At 32.7% G+C, this 20,286-nt stretch overlaps 3 protein-coding genes and 1 long non-coding RNA gene across 11 annotated transcripts in view; 2 read left to right on the top strand and 2 right to left on the bottom strand.

The window, feature by feature from the left end:
* LOC111049397 (RNA binding protein fox-1 homolog 2) overlaps nucleotides 1-1,957 on the bottom strand; it is a 566,558-nt gene extending 564,601 nt beyond the window's left edge. Inside the window, exon 1 of the mRNA XM_039436017.1 lies at nucleotides 1,693-1,957. The gene's annotated coding sequence lies outside the window, so the exon portion shown is untranslated. The remainder of the gene's footprint in view (nucleotides 1-1,692) is intronic.
* Nucleotides 1,958-2,201: 244 nt separating this feature from the next.
* LOC111048209 lies at nucleotides 2,202-11,461 on the top strand. The gene is made up of 4 exons (XM_022334076.2): nucleotides 2,202-2,362; nucleotides 6,070-6,285; nucleotides 8,541-8,678; nucleotides 11,217-11,461. Exons 2-4 carry the CDS (start codon nucleotides 6,157-6,159, stop codon nucleotides 11,292-11,294), a joined length of 345 nt encoding a protein of 114 aa, XP_022189768.1. The 5' UTR covers nucleotides 2,202-2,362; nucleotides 6,070-6,156; the 3' UTR covers nucleotides 11,295-11,461.
* LOC120353374 lies at nucleotides 5,774-19,514 on the bottom strand. The gene is made up of 3 exons (XR_005572320.1): nucleotides 19,219-19,514; nucleotides 15,495-15,498; nucleotides 5,774-5,828 (listed from the first exon to the last, which is right to left on the bottom strand). It is a non-coding gene; the product is annotated as an uncharacterized LOC120353374 (long non-coding RNA).
* Nucleotides 12,549-20,286, top strand: part of LOC111048214 (syntaxin) — a 20,554-nt gene continuing 12,816 nt past the window's right edge. For 3 of the 8 annotated variants that reach the window (XM_039436858.1, XM_039436852.1, XM_039436857.1), the window contains exons 1-3: nucleotides 12,787-13,084; nucleotides 17,678-17,737; nucleotides 19,695-19,793. In XM_039436858.1, coding sequence (XP_039292792.1) covers nucleotides 13,052-13,084; nucleotides 17,678-17,737; nucleotides 19,695-19,793 — 192 coding nt within the window. In that variant the 5' untranslated portion in view covers nucleotides 12,787-13,051. Of the gene's footprint in view, nucleotides 13,085-17,677; nucleotides 17,738-18,740; nucleotides 18,801-19,694; nucleotides 19,794-20,286 lie in introns of all 8 variants that reach the window. The other 5 variants (XM_039436854.1, XM_039436856.1, XM_022334082.2 and 2 more) reach the window with 3 other exon arrangements.

Below are 20,286 nucleotides of genomic sequence, written 5' to 3'. Positions count from 1 at the left end.
TTACAGTATTCTCCCATCTGCTCTCTCATTGGTCGACACAAAATAGGAGTGTTCTGCAACGAAATGGATGCTCGTTTGTAAAAATTCGACTGAGCCATTGTCAATATTAATTGTAGAACCGTTCCTTAATTGAATAAAAACACAAATATGTTGTCAAATTCTACACAGTTCTATTCGGTACACAACCATGGTCTCGAGACCACACCGGTCACATTTTCAAGTTGACTGAATTGAGTCAATTTGAGTCAACTTGAAAAAGTGACCACTAAACCATGGCTGTGTACCGAATAAAACTTTGTAGAATTTGACAACATATTTGTGTTTTTATTCAATTATGCTCGTTTGTGATTGGAGAATTATTTTGACGTAGTTGGTAGGACTCAATTTGTAAATTAAAAACTACCAATCCGTATTTCTTCATTCATTAATTATGTAGCTCTCTGTCAGTCATAACTGTATGATTTGTCGTTGTATTGATGAATGAATGGATGAACTATCAGCAGTTACAAATCATAATAATATTATATTGTATATTATACAATGTGATCAACAGAGGACAACAGTCAAAGCCCAAAACTGTCCCTAATGAATTTCCATCAATTTCAGTTTCCAAAATGATAAGATTATCTTTTCCCTTTCTATTGAACAATGATAAACAAGCTTGAAACATGTTACATTGTCAAAAAACGTGTTTCGGGTGCTTTTATGAGGATCCAGTGATCGATGTTCTATGCACACTTTTTCAAATTATTGAGATCTATATTGACAATTCAATTCAGAAATTCATTGTCAAGTTAACTTTTATCATTTAGATCACTGATTGACACGAGTCAACGAGAGAATGTATTCATTGAGAATAGAGTTCATTATACTGTTTCTCTGGAGTGAATAATAAGGAGTGAAAAATAAAAATGGAAACCACATTAAAACGGGGTTGATCCTCATAAAAGCTCTCCCAGAGCTTAGAGCCATGCTTGAAAAATTCTTTCCTCATACTCAAGAATAAAACCAGTTAATCCCTGGCAGCATTAGAGGAGCTCAGACAGGGTTTCATGCTTCATGGACTACATATTGGATTATATAATGTATACACTTCCTTTATATTTTATTCTATTCAGTTGAAAGTCCTTCCTAATTTATTAGTTTTATCATCATAGAGTCTTTTCTCTATATGAAAAATTTACATGTAGCTATATAGTTTGTTAAGATACCGTGAAATTACTATTTGTTTAACTGATTCACAAATCCTGATGCATTTATATTGATTTATGAATATCATTCCAATGAAATATTGTAGATTGTATTCTTGAGATTTATTTTGATTACAGATAAAACTGAAGAACAAGTAGTGATAAATTCATCCACTTATCTAAGAACAATTTGAAGAGTGGTCATTTAACTGAATTTGAATTGAGAAATATAATCAAAATGCTTGAAAATCAATTGAGGAGTTAACTCATCCAACTTCCATGAATCATAGTCAATTAACTTGTCTGTTATTATCAATTTTCATTTCAAAGAAGAGAATGAAATGATATTCAAAATGTGTTTGTATATCAATTATCACTTGATCCACAAATCCAGCAGCTATAAATGAGTCAAGCAAGTTGCCATACATTATCTATTGTATTTTAATGGAAAAATGAAATTAGATGAGAAATTTATCAAGAGTAAATCAATTAAATCACTCACCTATCTGCTATGAATCACTGACAATCAGTGTTGTTATCAGGCAGTGTTATCACGAAAGAGCAGCCGGCCTTCAAAATTTCCAGGCACCTCAAAAATTTAAATTTTCTCAACCGTCGCCCGCGGGAAAATTGCACGCCTACCGGAAAACTGCACGCCCAGCGAGTCGGAAAACTGTCGGAAAACGTCGAACGATGATGCTAGCAGATATAGTTTTCCCCGAGAGAAGACTGACTGGAACCATGAAATAGCTCCACCACGCTAGCACGCACGAGATCGCAAACCAAAAGTGCAGAATCCTCCTCTTCCTTTTCCTCTTCTCCTCCTCTTCTATCCTTCCCTTCTTCTCCACCCGTTCGCAGCCAGGGGTGAGATCGATACGAGGGGTAGAAGCCACCCTGGACAGACAGCGTGACGTCAGAGTTGGTTTTCCTCACTCCCCTGTTTGAGGCTAGTTCGTTTGTGCGAGGCTAGTGCTGCCCACTTGCGTGACATCTGGTGGTGAAAAGCGGAAGCTTCCAGTTGAACGTCAACCTTCCGTTTGTTTACAATAGCACCGCCGCTGCAATGCGTAACTAACCTCTTGGAAAACAAAAATATACTAACTAGTTGTGGTATTTGAGAAAAAAGTACAAGATTTTTGAGGAAACTGGACTTGGAGCCACGTGAAACGGTAAAAATGAAGTAGATTTAGTATACATTTCAAAGATAGATGTTGAGACTGAAGGTTTGACTATTGATTTTAGCTACCCTAACCTCAAAATAATAGGGGTTGTGAACTCCAATCCATACATTATACTATAGTGAGTTCCACGTTTTAATGGCAGTATTTTATTAACATTGATGTTATGGTGTTGATATACTTGTCTATCATTTGACAAAGTAGATAGTGCTATCCTTTTCTAGCTCTACAACGACGTTGCTAGATCGTTTTTTAACAATGTAAAAATATGATTAATTAGCAGGATATTTAATCTCATTTATGAAAATGGAATATTTATTTATTATTGGAAAATCTATGTTCTTGGCGAATATATAAGTAATTTATTTTAAACAAGGATGAACTGTGTACAACAGCATACCGGTATCAGCTATCTTCTACAAAAGGCAGTGACAAGGCAGAGAATCGGCAAATCTGTTCTATCTCCCTCCACTAATATAACGTGGACCTCACTATATGTATTAAATCTTTTCCATGAGAAATGGATTATGTTGAAATAAATATATATTTTAATTATCAAAAATGTTTTTATGAATATTTTTTTCAATTGTCTCAAAGCTAATTTCTTCTTTACATGAAGCTGCCTTAACAATGTTTATACAAAAAATCTGGTGTGGTACACTCACACAACTTTCCTTGCTCATTGAACTATAAGCCTCATTATCAAACGAGAATAATTTAGGGGAATAACATAATGACGATTGACGGCAACATATTTGCAACTACGATCAGACTAACTGTATATGTGTATATACAATAATTGTTTTCAGAGTACTTTTTCCTTTATGTGAATTGTGAAATTCGATGATTTTTCTGAAATTCGTCAAAACAGCTGTTCTACAGATGAAATATCTTGACTATGACTGTGCTCTTTTTACTTTCCTTGCCCTATTACCATAGGTAAGGAAAGTATTGCTTTCCAAAAAAAATTAAGGTACCCAAATTTCAAGTTTTCTATACGTATCAAGGTCCCCTGAGTCCAAAAACATGATTTTTGGGTATTGGTCTGTGTGTGTGTATGTGTGTGTGTGTGTATGTGTGTGTGTGTGTGTGTATGTGTGTGTGTGTGTGTGTATGTGTGTATGTCTGTGAACACGATAACTCCATTCCTAATTAACCGATCGACTTGAAATTTTAAACTTAAGGTCCTTATACCATGAGGACCCGACAATAAGAAATTCAATAAAATTCAATTCAAGATGGCGGAAAAAATGGCGGATAATTACTAAAAAACCATGTTTTTCACGTTTTTCTCGAAAATGGCTGTAACGATTTTCTTCAAATTTATACCATGGATAGCTATTTATAAGCCCTATCAACTGACATGAGATCCATTTCTGGGAAAATTTCAGGATCTCCGTAATATTATTGAGAAAAATGACGGATGATCACTAAAAAACCATGTTTTTCACGGTTTTCTCGAAAACGGCTCCAACGATTTCCTTCAAATTTATACCATGGATAGCTATTTATAAGTCCTATCAACTGACATGAGTCTCATTTCTGGAAAAATTCCAGGAGCTCCGTAATATTATTGAGAAAAATGGCGGATAATCACTAAAAAACCATGTTTTTCACGGTTTTCTCGAAAACGGCTCGAACGATTTTCTTAAAATACATACCATGGATAGCTATTCATAAGCCCTATCAACTGACATGAGTCTCATTTCTGGGAAAATTTCAGGAGCTCCGTAATATTATTGAGAAAAATGGCGGATAATCACTAAAAAACCATGTTTTTCACCGTTTTATCGGAAACGGCTCTAACGATTTTCTTCAAATTTATAACATGGATAGCTATTTATTAGCCCTATCAACTGACATGAGTCTCATTTCTGGGAAAATTTCAGAAGCTCCGTAATATTATTGAGAAAAATGGCGGATAATCACAAAAAAAAACATGTGTTTCACGATTTTCTCAAAAATGACTTGACCGATTTTTTTCAAATTCATACCCTGTATAGTTATTTATCGGCTCTATTAACTGGAATGAGTCTCCTTTCTGAGAAACTAATGGGGGGTCCACCCCATCCTTGAGAAATGGACTTTGTAGCCTCCTTCTCGTGCATGAGGTAGGTAGGTAGAGCAGTTCATAAAAAGAACACATAGTCGAGATATTTCATCTGTAGAACAGCTGTTTTGACGACTTTTAAAAAATATCGAATTTCACAATTTACACAAAGGAAAAAGTACTCTGAAAACAACTATACACATATACAGAAGTCTGATCGTAGTTTCAAATATGTTGCCGCCAATCGTCATTATGTTATTCCCCTAAATCATTCTCGTTTAAGAATGAGGCTTATAGTTCAATGAGCAAGGAAAGTTGTGTGAGTGTACCACACCAGATTTTTATAAACTGCTCTACCTACCTACCTCATGCACGAGAAGGAGGTTACAAAGACCATTTCTCAAGGATTGGGTGGACCCCCCATTAGTACCCCAGGGAAAAGACTCATTTCAGTTGATAGAGCTAATAAATAACTATACAGGGTATGGATTTGAAAAAATCGTTAGAGCCGTTTTTGAGAAAATCGTGAAAAACAAGGTTTTTTAGTAACTGTCATTTTTCTCAAGAATATTACGGAGCTCCTGCAATTTTCTCAGAAATGAGACTCATGTCAGATGATAGGGCTTATGAATAGCTATCCATGGTATAAATTTGAAGAAAATCGTTAGAGCCGTTTTCGAGAAAACCGTGAAAAACAGAGCTTTTTAGTCATTATCCGCCATTTTTCTCAAGAATATTACGGAGCTCCTGAAATTTTCCCAGAAATGAGACTCATGCCAGTTGATAGGGCTTATGAATAGCTATCCATGGTATAAATTTGAAGAAAATCGTTGGAGCCGTTTTCGAGAAAACCGTGAAAAACATGGTTTTTTAGTCATTATCCGCCATTTTTTCCGCCATCTTGAATTGAATTTTATTGAATTTCTTATTGTCGGGTCCTCATGGTATAGGGACCTTAAGTTTAAAATTTCAAGTCAATCGGTTAATTAGGAATGGAGTTATCGTGTTCACAGACATACACACACACACATACACACACACACACATACACACACACACACATACACACACACAGACCAATACCCAAAAATCATGTTTTGGGCTCAGGGGACCTTGACACGTATAGAAAACTTGAAATTGGGGTACCTTAATTTTTTTGGAAAGCAATACTTTCCTTACCTATGGTAATAGGGCAAGAAAAGTAAAAATAGGCTATTCTATAATCACTTCTCTATATTTAAAATTCATAGTTAATTCTATTAACAATTAATGTTTTAAAAACAGTCCTGTCAACAAATTTAATAAGTTTTTTATTTTTTGGTTCTTCAAAATTATTTTTTATGTAAAAATTTCCTATTCTAGTGATAATAATGTCAAATATCTCTTCTATGTTTGGTTTTGAAGCATCTAAATTTCAAAGTCTACTTTGTGAAAATAATTAAGAACTTTTTTGTTCTTAAAAAAAATTTTTTTTGAAGTGAACAACTACAAGACAACCTATTTCGGACTATGTCTAACCTTATCTAAATTTGGGAGAGGAATAGTACAAGGTTACCTTATTTTTCTGTCCCTATCATTTTTATGATTTAATTATTGTATGAATCATTTATAAATCAATCAATTAAATGAAAAATTACATTTTTTCCAGGCTCACCTAAATATAATAACCAGGGCACCAATAGCAAACCAATTTATTACTCGAAGGAGGTGACAAGAATTAATCTGGAGTGGTAAAATGATAGAGAGATACGTCTGCTTATTCTCTTTGGTGCTGATTATAATGATGCTAGCTAACCAGGCACTAAGCAGCTACAAGACTAACTTTGTGTTTCCTGAGTTCCCCTACAAGGATACCAATAAAAATGTAAGTTCTATACACATCAAATTTTTAAACTAAATAAATTTGTAACTAAGCTGAATTTCAGCTACAATACTCAGGAAAGCAAGGGTCCAGCCATAAATGTTTGATTAAATATCAGAGTGACTAAGGCCTAGTTGCACAAAAACCTGTTAAATTTGAACCAATATTAAATGTCATGAGAACCAATCAGAGAATTCTTCCTTTAAAAAAAGCCATAAATGTTTGATTAAATATCAGAGTGACTAAGGCCTAGTTGCACAAAGACCTGTTAAATTTAAACCAATATTAAATGCCATGAGAACTAATCAGAGAATACTTCCTTTAGAAAAAACCTTCTCTGATTGGCGCTCATGCTATTTAATCATTATTAAAATTGAACGGGTTTTTGTGCAACTGGTCATAAGAACTGTGTTCATCAACTGCTCTTAACAATGTCCTTAGCTAAGACTTTTTTAATTTAGGACTGTGATGAAGGTGATGTTTGTTTTAATACCTCAAACATAGTACCATATACCTTATAGTACCCTATAGAACTTATCAAATATGTTTTATCAACGATATCAGAGTGAAAAACTACATCCCCAACAAAATCCCCCTTAGATGAAAATCTCTTTTTGTACAATTGTGTGAAATCAAACGTTTCCAAGTACGGTGAATCAAAATCTGTCATAGTATGCCATAGTTGTCATAATAAAATGTTAACATATTTCAATCGGACTATAATAATCGCAGTCTGTCATGGAATTTGGAATTGAATTGTTAAAAGATTTTTATTAAAAAAAAAGACTGAGAAACTTTTAAAAACCATAATTTTAATTTTATTAAAATTTAGAAGGACCGGTTTCGGTTGTTACACCATTGCAACTTAATTCAGTTTATCAGAGATTGACAATGGTGTAACAACTGAAACCGGTCCATCTAAATTTCAATAGAATCTGTGGTTTTTGACAATTTCCTAGTATTTTTATTCAATATGGATGATCACCGCAATATCAACTTCTCAACTATATAAAAAGTAAAATATTTTTTTTTACATTCCATTAGTGCATGTTAGAATAATCCAGTTCAACAAGGTGTGCTAACTGATCAGGAATTAAAATTGTATGCAACGTACTTATCATTTATCGTCTAATACTTATTATTTGATCTTCTGTATCATTAATATCATTATTTTCTTAGGATTCGTTGGATGATGGCAATGATATTATTCTTTGATGGTTATGTTTCTCTGTAATAAACAATGAGGAAACGTCACCTCCATGGAAGTAACCTCTACTGAAAACTCATTCCATGGAGGTGACTAAATCTCCATGGAGGTGACTTAGAATTCAATATAATAATGTAGTTTTAACAAATTTATAATAATTCAAATATTATGTTTACATATTAACATACTTTGAGGGTTATGTTTCTCTGGAATGACCAATGAGGAAATGTCACCTCCATGGATGTCACCTCCATGGATAACCCATTCCATGGAGGTGACTTAAAATTCAATAAAATTATGTAGTTTATACAAATGTATAATAATCAGAATTGTATGTTCACCTATCAACATACTTTGAGGGTTATTTTCTCTGGAATGAACAATGAAGAAATGTCACCTCGATGGATGTCATCGCCATGGATAACCCATTTCATGAAGGTAACTAAAGATTGGAGGTGACTTATAATTCTATGAAATTATGTGGTTTCAACAAATTAATAACAATCAAAATTTTATGTTCACTTATTAACATAATTTGAGGGTTTTGTTTTTCTGGAATGAACAATGAGGAAATGTCACCTCCATGGATGTCACCCTCATGATTGTCACCTCCATGGATAACCCATTCCATGGAGGTGACTTAATCTCCATGGAGGTGACTTATAATTCCATGAAATTATGTAGTTTCAACAAATTTATAACAATCAACATTGTTTGTTCACTTATAAACATACTTTGAGGGTTATGTTTCTCTGGAGTGAACAATAATCAAAATTGTTCGTTTACTTATTAATATACTTAATTATGTTATTGCAATATATTTCTATACTAAATTTGAGAAAGGACCAATTTTGAGCTTGTTCCCGTTATTCCCTCATGAAGAATTCATGAATTTTTAAATTTTAATAGATAATTGACGACTTTGTCTCACCTCAATAAACTAAGAATTCAGTTACCGACTAATTTTGAATATTACATTATCATAATTCTACATTTTTTGTATGATGTTTGACTTAATTTTTTCCTGAATTTATCTTTTTTTAATTTGAAGGAGGTGATGTTCAGAGAATTTGAGTCCGCCTGCGAGCAAAACCCGAACTGCTCAAATTTGAAAGGATTGGCTCGAGTGAAATGTGTCAGAGAATGTATTTCGCCATCTTGCTACTATCAAATCTACTACCAGGATGAGGTCAGTCCAAAAATATTTATTCACTCACTTATTTATCCATTCATTATTATTTTTAAATAACTGGTTCATTTATTCATCAATTTTTGACAATGATTGCAGATAAATTTATCAAGCAGTTGTTCAAAGTAGGATTTGCTTCAATCCTTGATTTTTGAAATGGATAGTCCAAACGTTATGTCCATTTTCTAATTACAACTGACGTTGTCATGACATTTTTATGTTTTGACATTGAATTATTAATTTATTCAGAAATAAGTGAGTTATTTCAAAGCTCCACTGTACTTGAACTATAACATTACTGGTTCTCATCAACAACAAAGATTACATTCATGTTTTGTTAGCTCTGTCCTTAATCGATTTTCTCCAACGAAATTAAATTACTAATTTTCTATGTTGTAGGCAAGTCATGTTGTGGTAGATATCCGTTAAGTTAATCATTAATTATATTATATAGCGATTATATCCAGTAATTTTGTTTGAAATTTAGACTACTGTATTGACTCCATGGATAAAAGATAAATAAATGGAACATCTTGGTATCGTCACAAGTATTTCAATTAGTACAACAAATAACTCAGAAAATATTATTACAACTAATTATTACAATAGTCACCATCAAAACTAAAACTGATGATTTTTTTTGTGTTGAAGGCTACGTAAGTTAGTTAGTTAAGGAGTTCTGAATGTATTCCACTCCTGTTTGCAGACAAGATTTTTCTTAAGCAAACAGTATTGTATTCAATGATCTGTAATATCATTTGTATAATGGAATTTGTCATGTAAGCGATATCATTGAATAAAAGTTGATTTGATTTCGAAAGGGAGGAAAAGATTATAAATAAAAAATGAATTTTTCTAATACTATATTCTCTCTCTATAAAAATATGTTTTAGTAACTCTGGTCTGCGCACAGGCATCTTGCCCATGCAGACCATTTTCATATTATTCATTGTGCTCATTTCCTTAAATATAATATGTTTCTCATCGTTTTCCTTGAAACGTAAGCCACATTGAGATTTATATACTTGAATTTAAAAATGTAAATCAAAAATCTGATGTGGCGCACTCACACAACTTTCCTTGCCGTTATGAAAATTGATCACCTGACGCTAGTGTTCCCGCGCATCTCAAGTCTACTATTCAAGTATTTGAGCCAGCAGCTGGTGACAGGGCAATAACGCTGGAGACACACATGAGGTCTGCTATCTCTTCATAGTGAATGATTTAATAGAATCAACAATAATTTGCAATTGAATAATTACATTTTCTCGAATTTAAAGCTTATTTTCAATTTTAGGTGAAAATGTTACCGAACATTAATTGTAGAGATTTTCATGCTCAATCTACTCCACTTGATTTTTTTTGTTTAAATTGTATCTGAAGCCTGATAATTGGGAATCTATCTGCATTGCTGGGGCGGAGCTCCTGAAATTTTTACAGATATGGGACTTGTGGCAGTTGATAGAGCTTATCGATGACTATTTTAGGTATGAATTTGATCAAAATCGTTGGAGCCGTTTCCGAGAAAATCACGAAAAACCCTGTTTATGACAACATTTTCGCCATTTTAGCCGCCATCTTGAATTGCATTTGATCGAAATTGTTCGTGTCGGATCCTTATAGTGAAAGGACCTTAAGTTCCAAATTTCAAGTCATTCCGTTAATTGGGAGATGAGATATCGTGTACACAGACGCACATACACTCATACACACACACACACGCGCGCGCGCGCGCGCGCGCACACACACACATACAGACCAATACCCAAAAACCAGTTTTTTTGACTCAGGAGACCTTGAAACGTATAGAAATTTAGAAAATTGGAGTACCTTAATTTTTTTCGGAAAGCAATACTTTCCTTACCTATGGTAATATGGCAAGGAAAGTAAAAATTTCATTTTATTTTAGACACTTTAAAGTTTATTTTTATTTATATACGGTAATTTAGGTTCTAGGATAATGTTGTAACACAATGATTATTAAGTTTGTTGTATTAAAATGAATGAGCACAGCATGTTTTATTTTGTTAATTTATTTTTTTGAAATAAAGAAACTTCTGTCTGACTTACCGTATTTGAATAGAAATATAAAACAGATACTGGTTGTGACAATATCAAGTGAATTTCAAAATTGATTCCTCTATTATTAATATAATAGAAATATTATGATTAGGCCTATATACATTACTTTCATACGACTTCATAAGTCGAATTAATATTGTCAAACTCACTTATCGATTCATACAATTTAAGATTCTTCTAAGATTGTTTAAAAAAATTATTACCTACCTAGATGGTTTTGATAATATAAAATTATATCTATCCGATATGGATGTCTAATACAACATCGCTTCACGACAACACAAAGAGTTCAAGTCTTGTTCAATTAGTATTTTTTCAGGAGTATAAAATAAAGTATTTATGACTTATTGACTTGATAGAATAGAAAAGTACTTCATTCATCAGATGTATAAATACATAGAACAGTGTCAATAAATTACAATATAAATGAGAATCTTCAATTTGTTTGAATTTCAGCTTGAAGAAGGCGAAATAGATGTGAGATTGAACTCCTTCAAGGGATGCTTCATTCGCAACAATGGAAGACATCGATAGGTCCTTCTGGATGATAGAATATTTTTAATTTCAAATGAACAATCATTACTCATAAAATAATTCTAGTCTTTTAAATATCAGAAACTGAACTATTCAATATATGACTATCAAACAAACAATGAAAGCCTTATAATAAAACCTTGATGGAAATTATTACCTACATTGGATTGAATGGGGTTTTATCAATTCATATCCCTATCCTCTACGAATATTATTCTCTGAAACTTATTTATAAAATTAAGTATAGAATAGAATAGAAAAATGCTTTTATTCTCCATTAAACTATAAATACACAATAATTGAACACACATTTACGGCTTGATCACACGATCGCTAGCCGGAAAGTCGGAAAACATGCGATTGTGGAAAATACATAAATATGATCCAAGTGTATAGTAAAATACAGAAATTATACGAAATAATGATGAATCAAGTAGTCACACAGTAAGCAATATAATGTATAGTGAAATGATCTAGTCAGTAACGTGAGTGAATATACAATGAGAAAGGTTGAATCCTCAAATTGAAACCAACTCTAAAATACAAATTTTATTTATTTATTTTAAAATTAAGTATAATTTAGAAACGTTGATAAAAACTCGCATAAACTTTATCGTAATGAATGTTCATGAAGCTAAACTTAGTTTTTTTATTCATATTCTTTGAACGGTACATAGCAACTAGATTCAATATGAACCATCATTGTAAACAAAATATAATCTAGAGTTCATGATCATAATATTTTTATTGATAAATAGCGTGAAGCGTGTTATCAAATTGGTATAGTCTATAATAGCATGAAGCCTGTTATCAATTCATTTGATGATGAGTCAGTTCATTTAACATAGGCTATCGGTCTCCTCTAGTATTTGCGGTTTTACACTATTATTATAACAGTAAAGAAAAATTATATTTGAACATAATCTGTTGGTAATTTTACTGTCTACAAATTTGTTCTCCTATAGTTTTTGGGATAATACAATGATAAGGCCACAATTTCAATAGAAAAACCGGTGATTTGGAGTAGGTATTGTAAGCTATGATTAACTTACTTTGATAGAGATTCGTCAAGCAACTAATTCTCATTCCATTTCAAATAATTAGCTTTCAATCTTCAGCTAGATACTAAAACCATTTTCCAAAGTAGTATGAGCAAGTTTTCAATGTCATTATAGGTACTTACTAGACAACCAGTTTTTTTGGCAGCAGACAGGAAATGAGTAGGCGACTTTGAAAGAATTCATTGAAAAGACAGGACATTCAAAAGTAGGCGGGTTCTACTTCTAGTTCAGTAGCCTTGGGCTTTAGTGATTGTGAGAAAGAGTGCTTTTATTACAAAAATAAGTGTGTTTATTCAATTAATAAATGTGTTTGTAGTGTTTAATCGTTCAAAATGAATAGATTATCAATTTAATTATTCAATTCATGTTGATATATATTTAAAATATTTCTATTTTGATACAGATGGCACTGAAAACGCTCAAGACTTCACAAGTTTGGTGAGGTTATAACCAAATTTGGAAGAATCAATCCGACTGCAGTTTGTTGCATTTACTCCGTCATTGACAGTTATTTGAAGTTTTGTTTGGACGCACCCTTTTTCAGTAAATACTCCATAGTTATTTTAGTCTTCAGCTACCTCCCTAGTTTGTAAGTGGGTGTTTTCTACTTCGAAAATGTACCGGGTGATTGTGATTAATGTTTGAATAAACAAACAAGTTTCAAGACAAAAGTTTTTTTGGCAGCTAAATAATAAAATGACACGGGATCGAATTGAAGAACTGAGGGCTGTAAGTATTTACATTGAACGGCTTATAAAGTGTTGGAATTAAACTAAGCAAGTTAGGTAGTGCGTATTATAATTATTGTTATGACTAAAATTTCAGTGCGTACGGTACTCAGGCTTAAATCATCACTAATAATACTGGTGTATCAGTAAATTACTTACTAAGCAAATAAATATAGAGCAATGAATCATCATGAATATTTACTATAATTATGTAGCATATTTAATATTCTGTACGGTACCGTACATGAATACTTTTGTTTATCTACAGCTGCAGTGGTATACGGTACGGTACTGAAGGAATACAACCTAAATCCCTCTACCTATACACTACACAGAAGTAACTAATTTCGAGTCAGGCCTACTAAAAATAAAAATTCATACAATTATAATAATAGGCCTGTCTATAATGGTATTATTGACGGTGTAATCTATATTGTCTTTGTTCTATAATGAGCCAAATCAAAAAATTAGTGTTCTTATTTAAAAAGTATATTGCATCACAGCTTCCTTTCCACTTACCAAGTTTGAAAATTATTTAGGTTATTCTCTGCCCTATTGTAGTATTTTTTGTTTCTCAACTTTATTAAGAAAACATTCTCAGTAAGTATAAATAATGTATAACATTACTAAATTATACAACTTGATTATCCCATATTTCTTAGCGACGACTCAAGACGTCATATACGGTAACCTATAAATTTATTACATTTTTTTGTTGTATGGACATTACGGTGGCAGATAAATTTGAAGTGTTAGCTACTATATTGCTTTTACAATTTATATCTAATGAATTTATAGGTTATGTTCTATAGCCGCGCGTCTTGAGTCATCGCTAAGTTTTTGCACTTGAAGGTTAGGCGCACACCAGTTAGTCAAGACAAGACAATAGCCTACATGATCAGACATGTTCAGTCCCAATACTTCACATAGTTGCTTATGAAGACATGTCTAATTGCAATGACTAATCAGTGTGTGTTGCGTCATAAGCAACAATGTGAAATATTGTGACTAAACGTGTCTTGTCTTGACTAACTGGTGTGTGCCTAGCCTTACTGTTCATACTACATTCAGCCACCAGTAGGTAGCCAGAGAGCAACCATTGGCGGTCGAGTGTGAAGCTCACTGGGACATCAGTGAGATAGGTACCATGATTGGTAGCCAGGCTGGTGACCTGAGTGAGACACCAGTCAATCGCCAAAATCTGGTGGTCAGTCGCCAGAATCTACCGTCCCTAGTCCTAGTACAGACTAATGAGTTCAATTTGAAGTAATTGAATTTGAATTTGATAAGAACCAATGTCCCCCGAATCGCTCATACACTTGGTGATTCACTGGTTGTGAATTAAAAGACTGTAATACAAGCCTTAGGCTGGATTCGCACACCACAGTGAACAGTGTAAATATAATTCCCATCAGTTCTAATGGTATTATTCATACTGACTTAGTGGGAATAGTTCAATTAGATCTCGTGGAAATCATATATTCACCATCATTGTTGTGTGCAAATCCAGCTTCAGAGACCAAGTTTCGTGATTAAATTCAAGGCATTACTAAACAATACTGTTCACCAGTTGAAAGAACCTATCATAAAAGCTGATAAGATAATAATTCACAAAGCTGAATGACTCAGATTCAAGGCCTAGTCTACTAATATAATATCTTATCTATTTGCCCACTTCATTCTGTACTGCCTGATGTGAATAATAATTCTGGTTTATTTTTTAAAAATAGAAACTTCTATCTATCTGTTTAGACTCTTCTCATTACAGTGAGATTCACTTTGATTTGTCAGCATATCTGATAAATAACACCAATGCGTCCCATTCAAACAATACTGACAGTTGTTAGAAGTGAATCTCGCTACAGGCTACATCACTGATAATATTGAAAAATAAAAAAATCTAAATTATTACCCAGCGATAGGGAGATTTGAGTTACCGGTATGTAAATAATTGACCGAGCGAAGTGAGGTCTAAGATTCAAGTCGACGGTTTGGCATTTCTCTTAATGTTTAAATGTTTATATGTTGCGCATTTACGGCGAAACGCGGTAATATATTTTCATGAAATTTGACAGGTATGCTTCTTTTTTAATTGCGCGTCGACGTATATACAAGGTTTTTGGAAATTTGCGCATTTCGAGGATAATATAAAAGGAAAAAGGAGCCTCCTTCATACGCCAATATTGGAGTAAAAATCAGACTATAGAATTATTCATCATAAATCAGCTGACAAGTGATTACACAGATGTGTGGAGGAGCCAGTCTATAGCTGTATTTCCATAAGGTCTATAGTTTCAATCAGGTACTTGTGGATGAGAATACTGCGTGAGGTCTACTGTTCACAGAACTACTAGTACGATGTCTGTGCTATCTATTCAGTCAAGCTTAATTATTTCATAATATTATGTCACATAACTGGTTAGCAAATGAAGTTGAGCAAAAATTGAGCTTTTATTTAATCACTAGCAGGTAACCCATGCTTCACAAGGGTCTAATTAAAAACTTAACAAACTAAAAACATGTCTTACTGAAAACTTGAAGAATTTAAAATAGGCCTATAACCATCCTCGGTAAATTGAAAATCTATTTGCAAAATTTCAAGTTAATCAGTCCAGTAGTTCAGACGTGATGATGCGTCGTTTGTGAATTTCCTATTCCGTACGTGTATAAACCGATTCTTTCCTTTAAATTATAGATACATGTTACTTCTAGTCTACTTCTTTTTAGAATTTAAAATAGGCCTATAACCATCCTCGGTAAATTAAAAATCTATTTGCATAATTTCAAGTTAATCAGTCCAGTAGTCAGACGTGATGATGCGTCGTTCGTGAATTTCCTATCCCGTACGTGTATAAACCGATTCTTTCCGTTATATCATCGATAGATATTACTTCTAGTCTACTTCTTTTTAAAGAAAAATATTCAGAAATAAATATATTCGTCTCGAGTAACATTCTTTATTGAAATTTCAAAATAGAACAATCTGTGATAATAGAAGCAGACACTAAACCACAAACGTAACTGTAGACTAGCAAAACATATCAACTTGCCATTATGTGGGTTTACACTATGGTGAGATTCATTTCAAATTGTCAGTATTGTTTGAACGGGAAGTATTGATGTTATTAAATGAGGAATTCTGACAGTTTGAAGAAGGCCCTAAATCTTACTGTAAAAACAATGCGGGCTAGACTCAGTTTCTAATGGTAAACAATACAAGCCTTTTTTAGCATTCTTTTTTATATTTTCAAAATTTGCAGTAAGTTGACAGTAAGTTAAGTTCATTTAACTTGAAACAAGCCTTTTTTAGCATTCTTTTCTATATTTTCAAAATTTGCAGTAAGTTGACAGTAAGTTAAGTTCATTTAACTTGAAACAAGCCTTTTTTAGCATTCTTTTTTTTCAAAATTTGCAGTAAGTTGACAGTAAGTTAAGTTCATTTAACTTGACACATTCAAATGTTATTTAGTATTCTTATTAAATTTATTTTAAAATCAATTAATGGTGATTTGGGTTGATATTTTTGGTTTTTATTCTGTTTTTAACCGTCAAAGTTTAAATTACTTAGTTTGCGTTGCTTTTTAGTGAAAATCGACTAAATTTTACAAAAGTGAAACCCTAACCCTATCTCGATCTTTTAAAATGTAATCTAAATTCGGGAGAGAAATAGTACAAGGAGTATCCTTTGTTTTTCTCTCCCAGTCAGTGCTACTTAGTAAAAATTATAAATGAATAACTGTTTTCAAATTGTTCACTCATCTTGAAAGCTCTTGAAGTGAGATATTCACTTTCAGCTGTCAACATATGTCTGTATTTATTTTAATTAGTGATTCCCATACAACCAATGCTAACAGTTTGAAGTAAATCTTACTATAAGAGATTTTAAGAAGTGTGAAAAATTTGAAAAATGAAGAAGAATGTTATATAACGTTAGTTTCTTCTAAGTTGAATGAAACACACTGCAAATTTTTAAAACATTAATATCATATTATATTATTATTATATTGTCGTCATCACATTATACCACACAATCTTGTTCTGTATTGAACACTAAGATTGAAAAGCCTTTGTAGAACTGATATAGCAACTGAGATCGTAATTTTTGTCAATTCGAAAGCAGGCACCAAAACAAAGGTTAGTGTTCCAATATGTGCACTTTTCATCTGTATTATTTTCTTTTCAAAGCATAGCCTATATTCTAATTAGCCTAGATAAAAATACAGATGCCTCATCTAGTATTTTCATAGCTTTGTGTTTGAACGAAGTCGATAAAAGTTGGGTTTCAACCTAGAAAGTTTAACCATCGAGTAAAGATACCATTCAGATTATTTGTTTGGTTTACCGTTTAGTTTATTTAGACCTAGATTATTTGTCTCTGGTTGAACTAATTCATGAGGTTTCTATTAAAATCTACTTGATTTAATGTTTTTCTCAATGAAAATTAGGCAAACCTATCGAAAAAAAACGAGGTTTGGATAAATGTTGTGTAGTTATCAGGCGAATTTAGCTAGAAAAAGCGACGCTTGTACAGAGTTAGTCTTTGTATTATTTAATTGTCTAGTATTTTGTTAATTAAATTTATTTTCTATTTCAGGTAAGAAATGGAGAAACAAGTCAGCTATTGGGCAATGGGAGAGACGAGGGACACCTTAAGGTTAGTTCTCATTGTTGTTTGATAATTAGTTCTAAAATCCAGGAAAGTGAAACTATAACCCTATTTCGGACATTTAAAATGTTATCTAAATTTGGGAGAGAAATAGTACAAGGAGTATCCTTAGTTTTTCTCTCCCAATCAGTGCTACTTTGTAAAAATTATAAATAAATAAATAATTTTTTTCAAATTGTTCACTCATCTTGAAAGCTCTTGAAGTGAGATATCCACTTTCAACTGTTAGCATATGTCTGTATTTATTTCAATTAGTGCTTCCCATACAACACATGTTAACAGTTCTAAGTAAATCTTACTATAAGAGATTTTAAGAAGTTAACGTTAGTTTCTTCTAAGTTGAATGAAACACTCTGAAAATTTTTGAAACATTAGTATCATATTATATTATTATTATATTGTCGTCATCACATTATACCACACAATCTTGTTCTGTATTGAACACTAAGATTGAAAAGCCTTTGTAGAACTAATATAGCCACTGAGACTGTATTTTTATCAATTTAAAAGCAGGCACCAAAACAAAGGTTAGTGTTCCAATATATGCACTTTTCATCTGTATTATTTTCTTTTCAAAGCATAGCCTATATTCTAATTAGCCTAGATGAAAGTACAGATGCCTCATCTAGTATTTTCATAGCTATGTGTTTGAACGAAGTCGATAAAAGTTGGGTTTCAACCTAGAAAGTTTAACCATAGAGTAAAGATACCATTCAGATTATTTGTTTGGTTTACCGTTTAGTTTATTTAGACCTAGATTATTTGTCTCTGGTTAAACTAATTCATGAGGTTTCTATTAAAATCTACTTGATTTAATGTTTTTCTCGATGAAAATTAGGCAAACCTATCGAAAAAAACGAGGTTTGGATAAATGTTGTGTAGTTATCAGGCGAATTTAGCTAGAAAAAGCGACGCTTTGCGTTGTACAGAGTTAGTCTTTGTATTATTTAATTGTCTAGTACTTGTTAATTAAATTTATTTTCTATTTCAGGTAAGAAATGGAGAAACAAGTCAGCTATTGGGCAATGGGAGAGACGAGGGACACCTTAAGGTTAGTTCTCATTTGTTGTTTGATAAATAGTTCTAAAATCCAGGTCATGACAATGATAATTATTATGTCACGTCTTTCTAATTGTACCTGACTTGCTGGAAACGGAGATAATACTTCTACAAACTTATTCATTATTTTGTACTTATTCTAAAAAACAACACTAAATCATCTTGTATTTTGACAAAAATGGAAATCAACAACTTGAAATAATTTACTATCATAAGTGAAATTAAAAATGTATACAGTAAATTTCTGTCTTTCTGCCAGTATTGCTGTGTAAGACATGTGAAATTTTAATGGTATTCAGAAAACAAAATATATGAATCTAATCAAAAATAATACTACTTAATTTTGCATTTGTGGTTACTTGATTCAAATTGAAGTTGCATCTATTTTTATTATACCATACTGTATATACTTACTTACTGCGGTGGCCACTCGTACCCCAGTCGGTACTTGGCCTCATCAACCAAGCCTCTCCAAAAGTTTCGGTCACCCGCGTCCTCCTCTTTTAGGCCCATCCTCCTCATATCTTTCCGGACCTGGTCCCACCATCTAGTTTTTGGCCTTCCAGCTGGTCTCCTTCCTATAGGATTATTCCTCAGTACACTGCTTGTCAGAGCGCTTTCTTCTTTCCTCAGAATGTGTCCCGTCCACCGTAACCTTCTGCTTTTAATCTCACCCACTATGTCTGCTTCATTCAATAATTGGCGTATTTCATACTTGTGCTTGATTCTCCAAACTCCATCTCTAGTGTTGGGCCAACATTTTTTCGAAGAATCTACTATACTGTATAATAATTTATTTAGTATACTATAAATTTGATAATATGATTTTAATATACTATAAATGATGATAATAATAATTAATTTTTTTATTCAATGTCTGTTTCAGATTGAGATTGCCTCCAACACATCCAAGTACAGTGTCACGCCGACCGTCAAATCACAAGACAGGAAGGAGAACAAAGAACTGGACAATGTCTACAAAAAGGTAACTGAATTTGCTCAACTTTCCATTTGACTCAGGATCTCAAGAAATTGTCAAAATAGCCACTTGATGAACTGAGATCTCGACGAACTAAACTGCCAACTTTCCACTTGTCTCAGTATCTCAGGAAATGGTCGAAATAGGCACTTGATGAACTGATATCTCGACAAATTGAGACCCTCCCGAAGCTTACTTCATAATGAAACACTAGTCTATTTTGTAAATACTAGTAGTTCTGTGAACAGTAGACCTCGCGCTCATTAAGTTACATTGACCTGTTGTTATGTTTTCTCAAAAATTAATAAATAATTTTATCAATTTAAAATGTCTAGGAAAAAATTCCAAAGATACGCCCAAAATCTACATTTTTCCAGCGTTTTCTCAGCTTTATCGAGAACAAATGAACAGAAATTGTTCAAATTTAGTACAGAAGCTAAGCTAGGGTGTAATAATGTTGTGTTAGAAAGAATTTGAAGTAACGCCAAAGATACGCCCA

The sequence above is a fragment of the Nilaparvata lugens genome, chromosome 10 (assembly GCF_014356525.2).
Source record: "Nilaparvata lugens isolate BPH chromosome 10, ASM1435652v1, whole genome shotgun sequence".
In the NCBI taxonomy this organism is placed as follows: domain Eukaryota; kingdom Metazoa; phylum Arthropoda; class Insecta; order Hemiptera; family Delphacidae; genus Nilaparvata; species Nilaparvata lugens.
This window is presented reverse-complemented; position numbering and strand designations above follow the sequence as displayed.

Bases quoted from the DNA above. Each gene is read 5' to 3' on its own strand.
- LOC111048209 (XM_022334076.2), top strand. From the start codon at position 6,157: ATGATAGAGAGATACGTCTGCTTATTCTCTTTGGTGCTGATTATAATG. The intron at 6,286-8,540 runs GTAAGTTCTATA...TTTAATTTGAAG, and splicing joins ACAAGGATACCAATAAAAAT to GAGGTGATGTTCAGAGAATT. The intron at 8,679-11,216 runs GTCAGTCCAAAA...TTTGAATTTCAG, and splicing joins AAATCTACTACCAGGATGAG to CTTGAAGAAGGCGAAATAGA.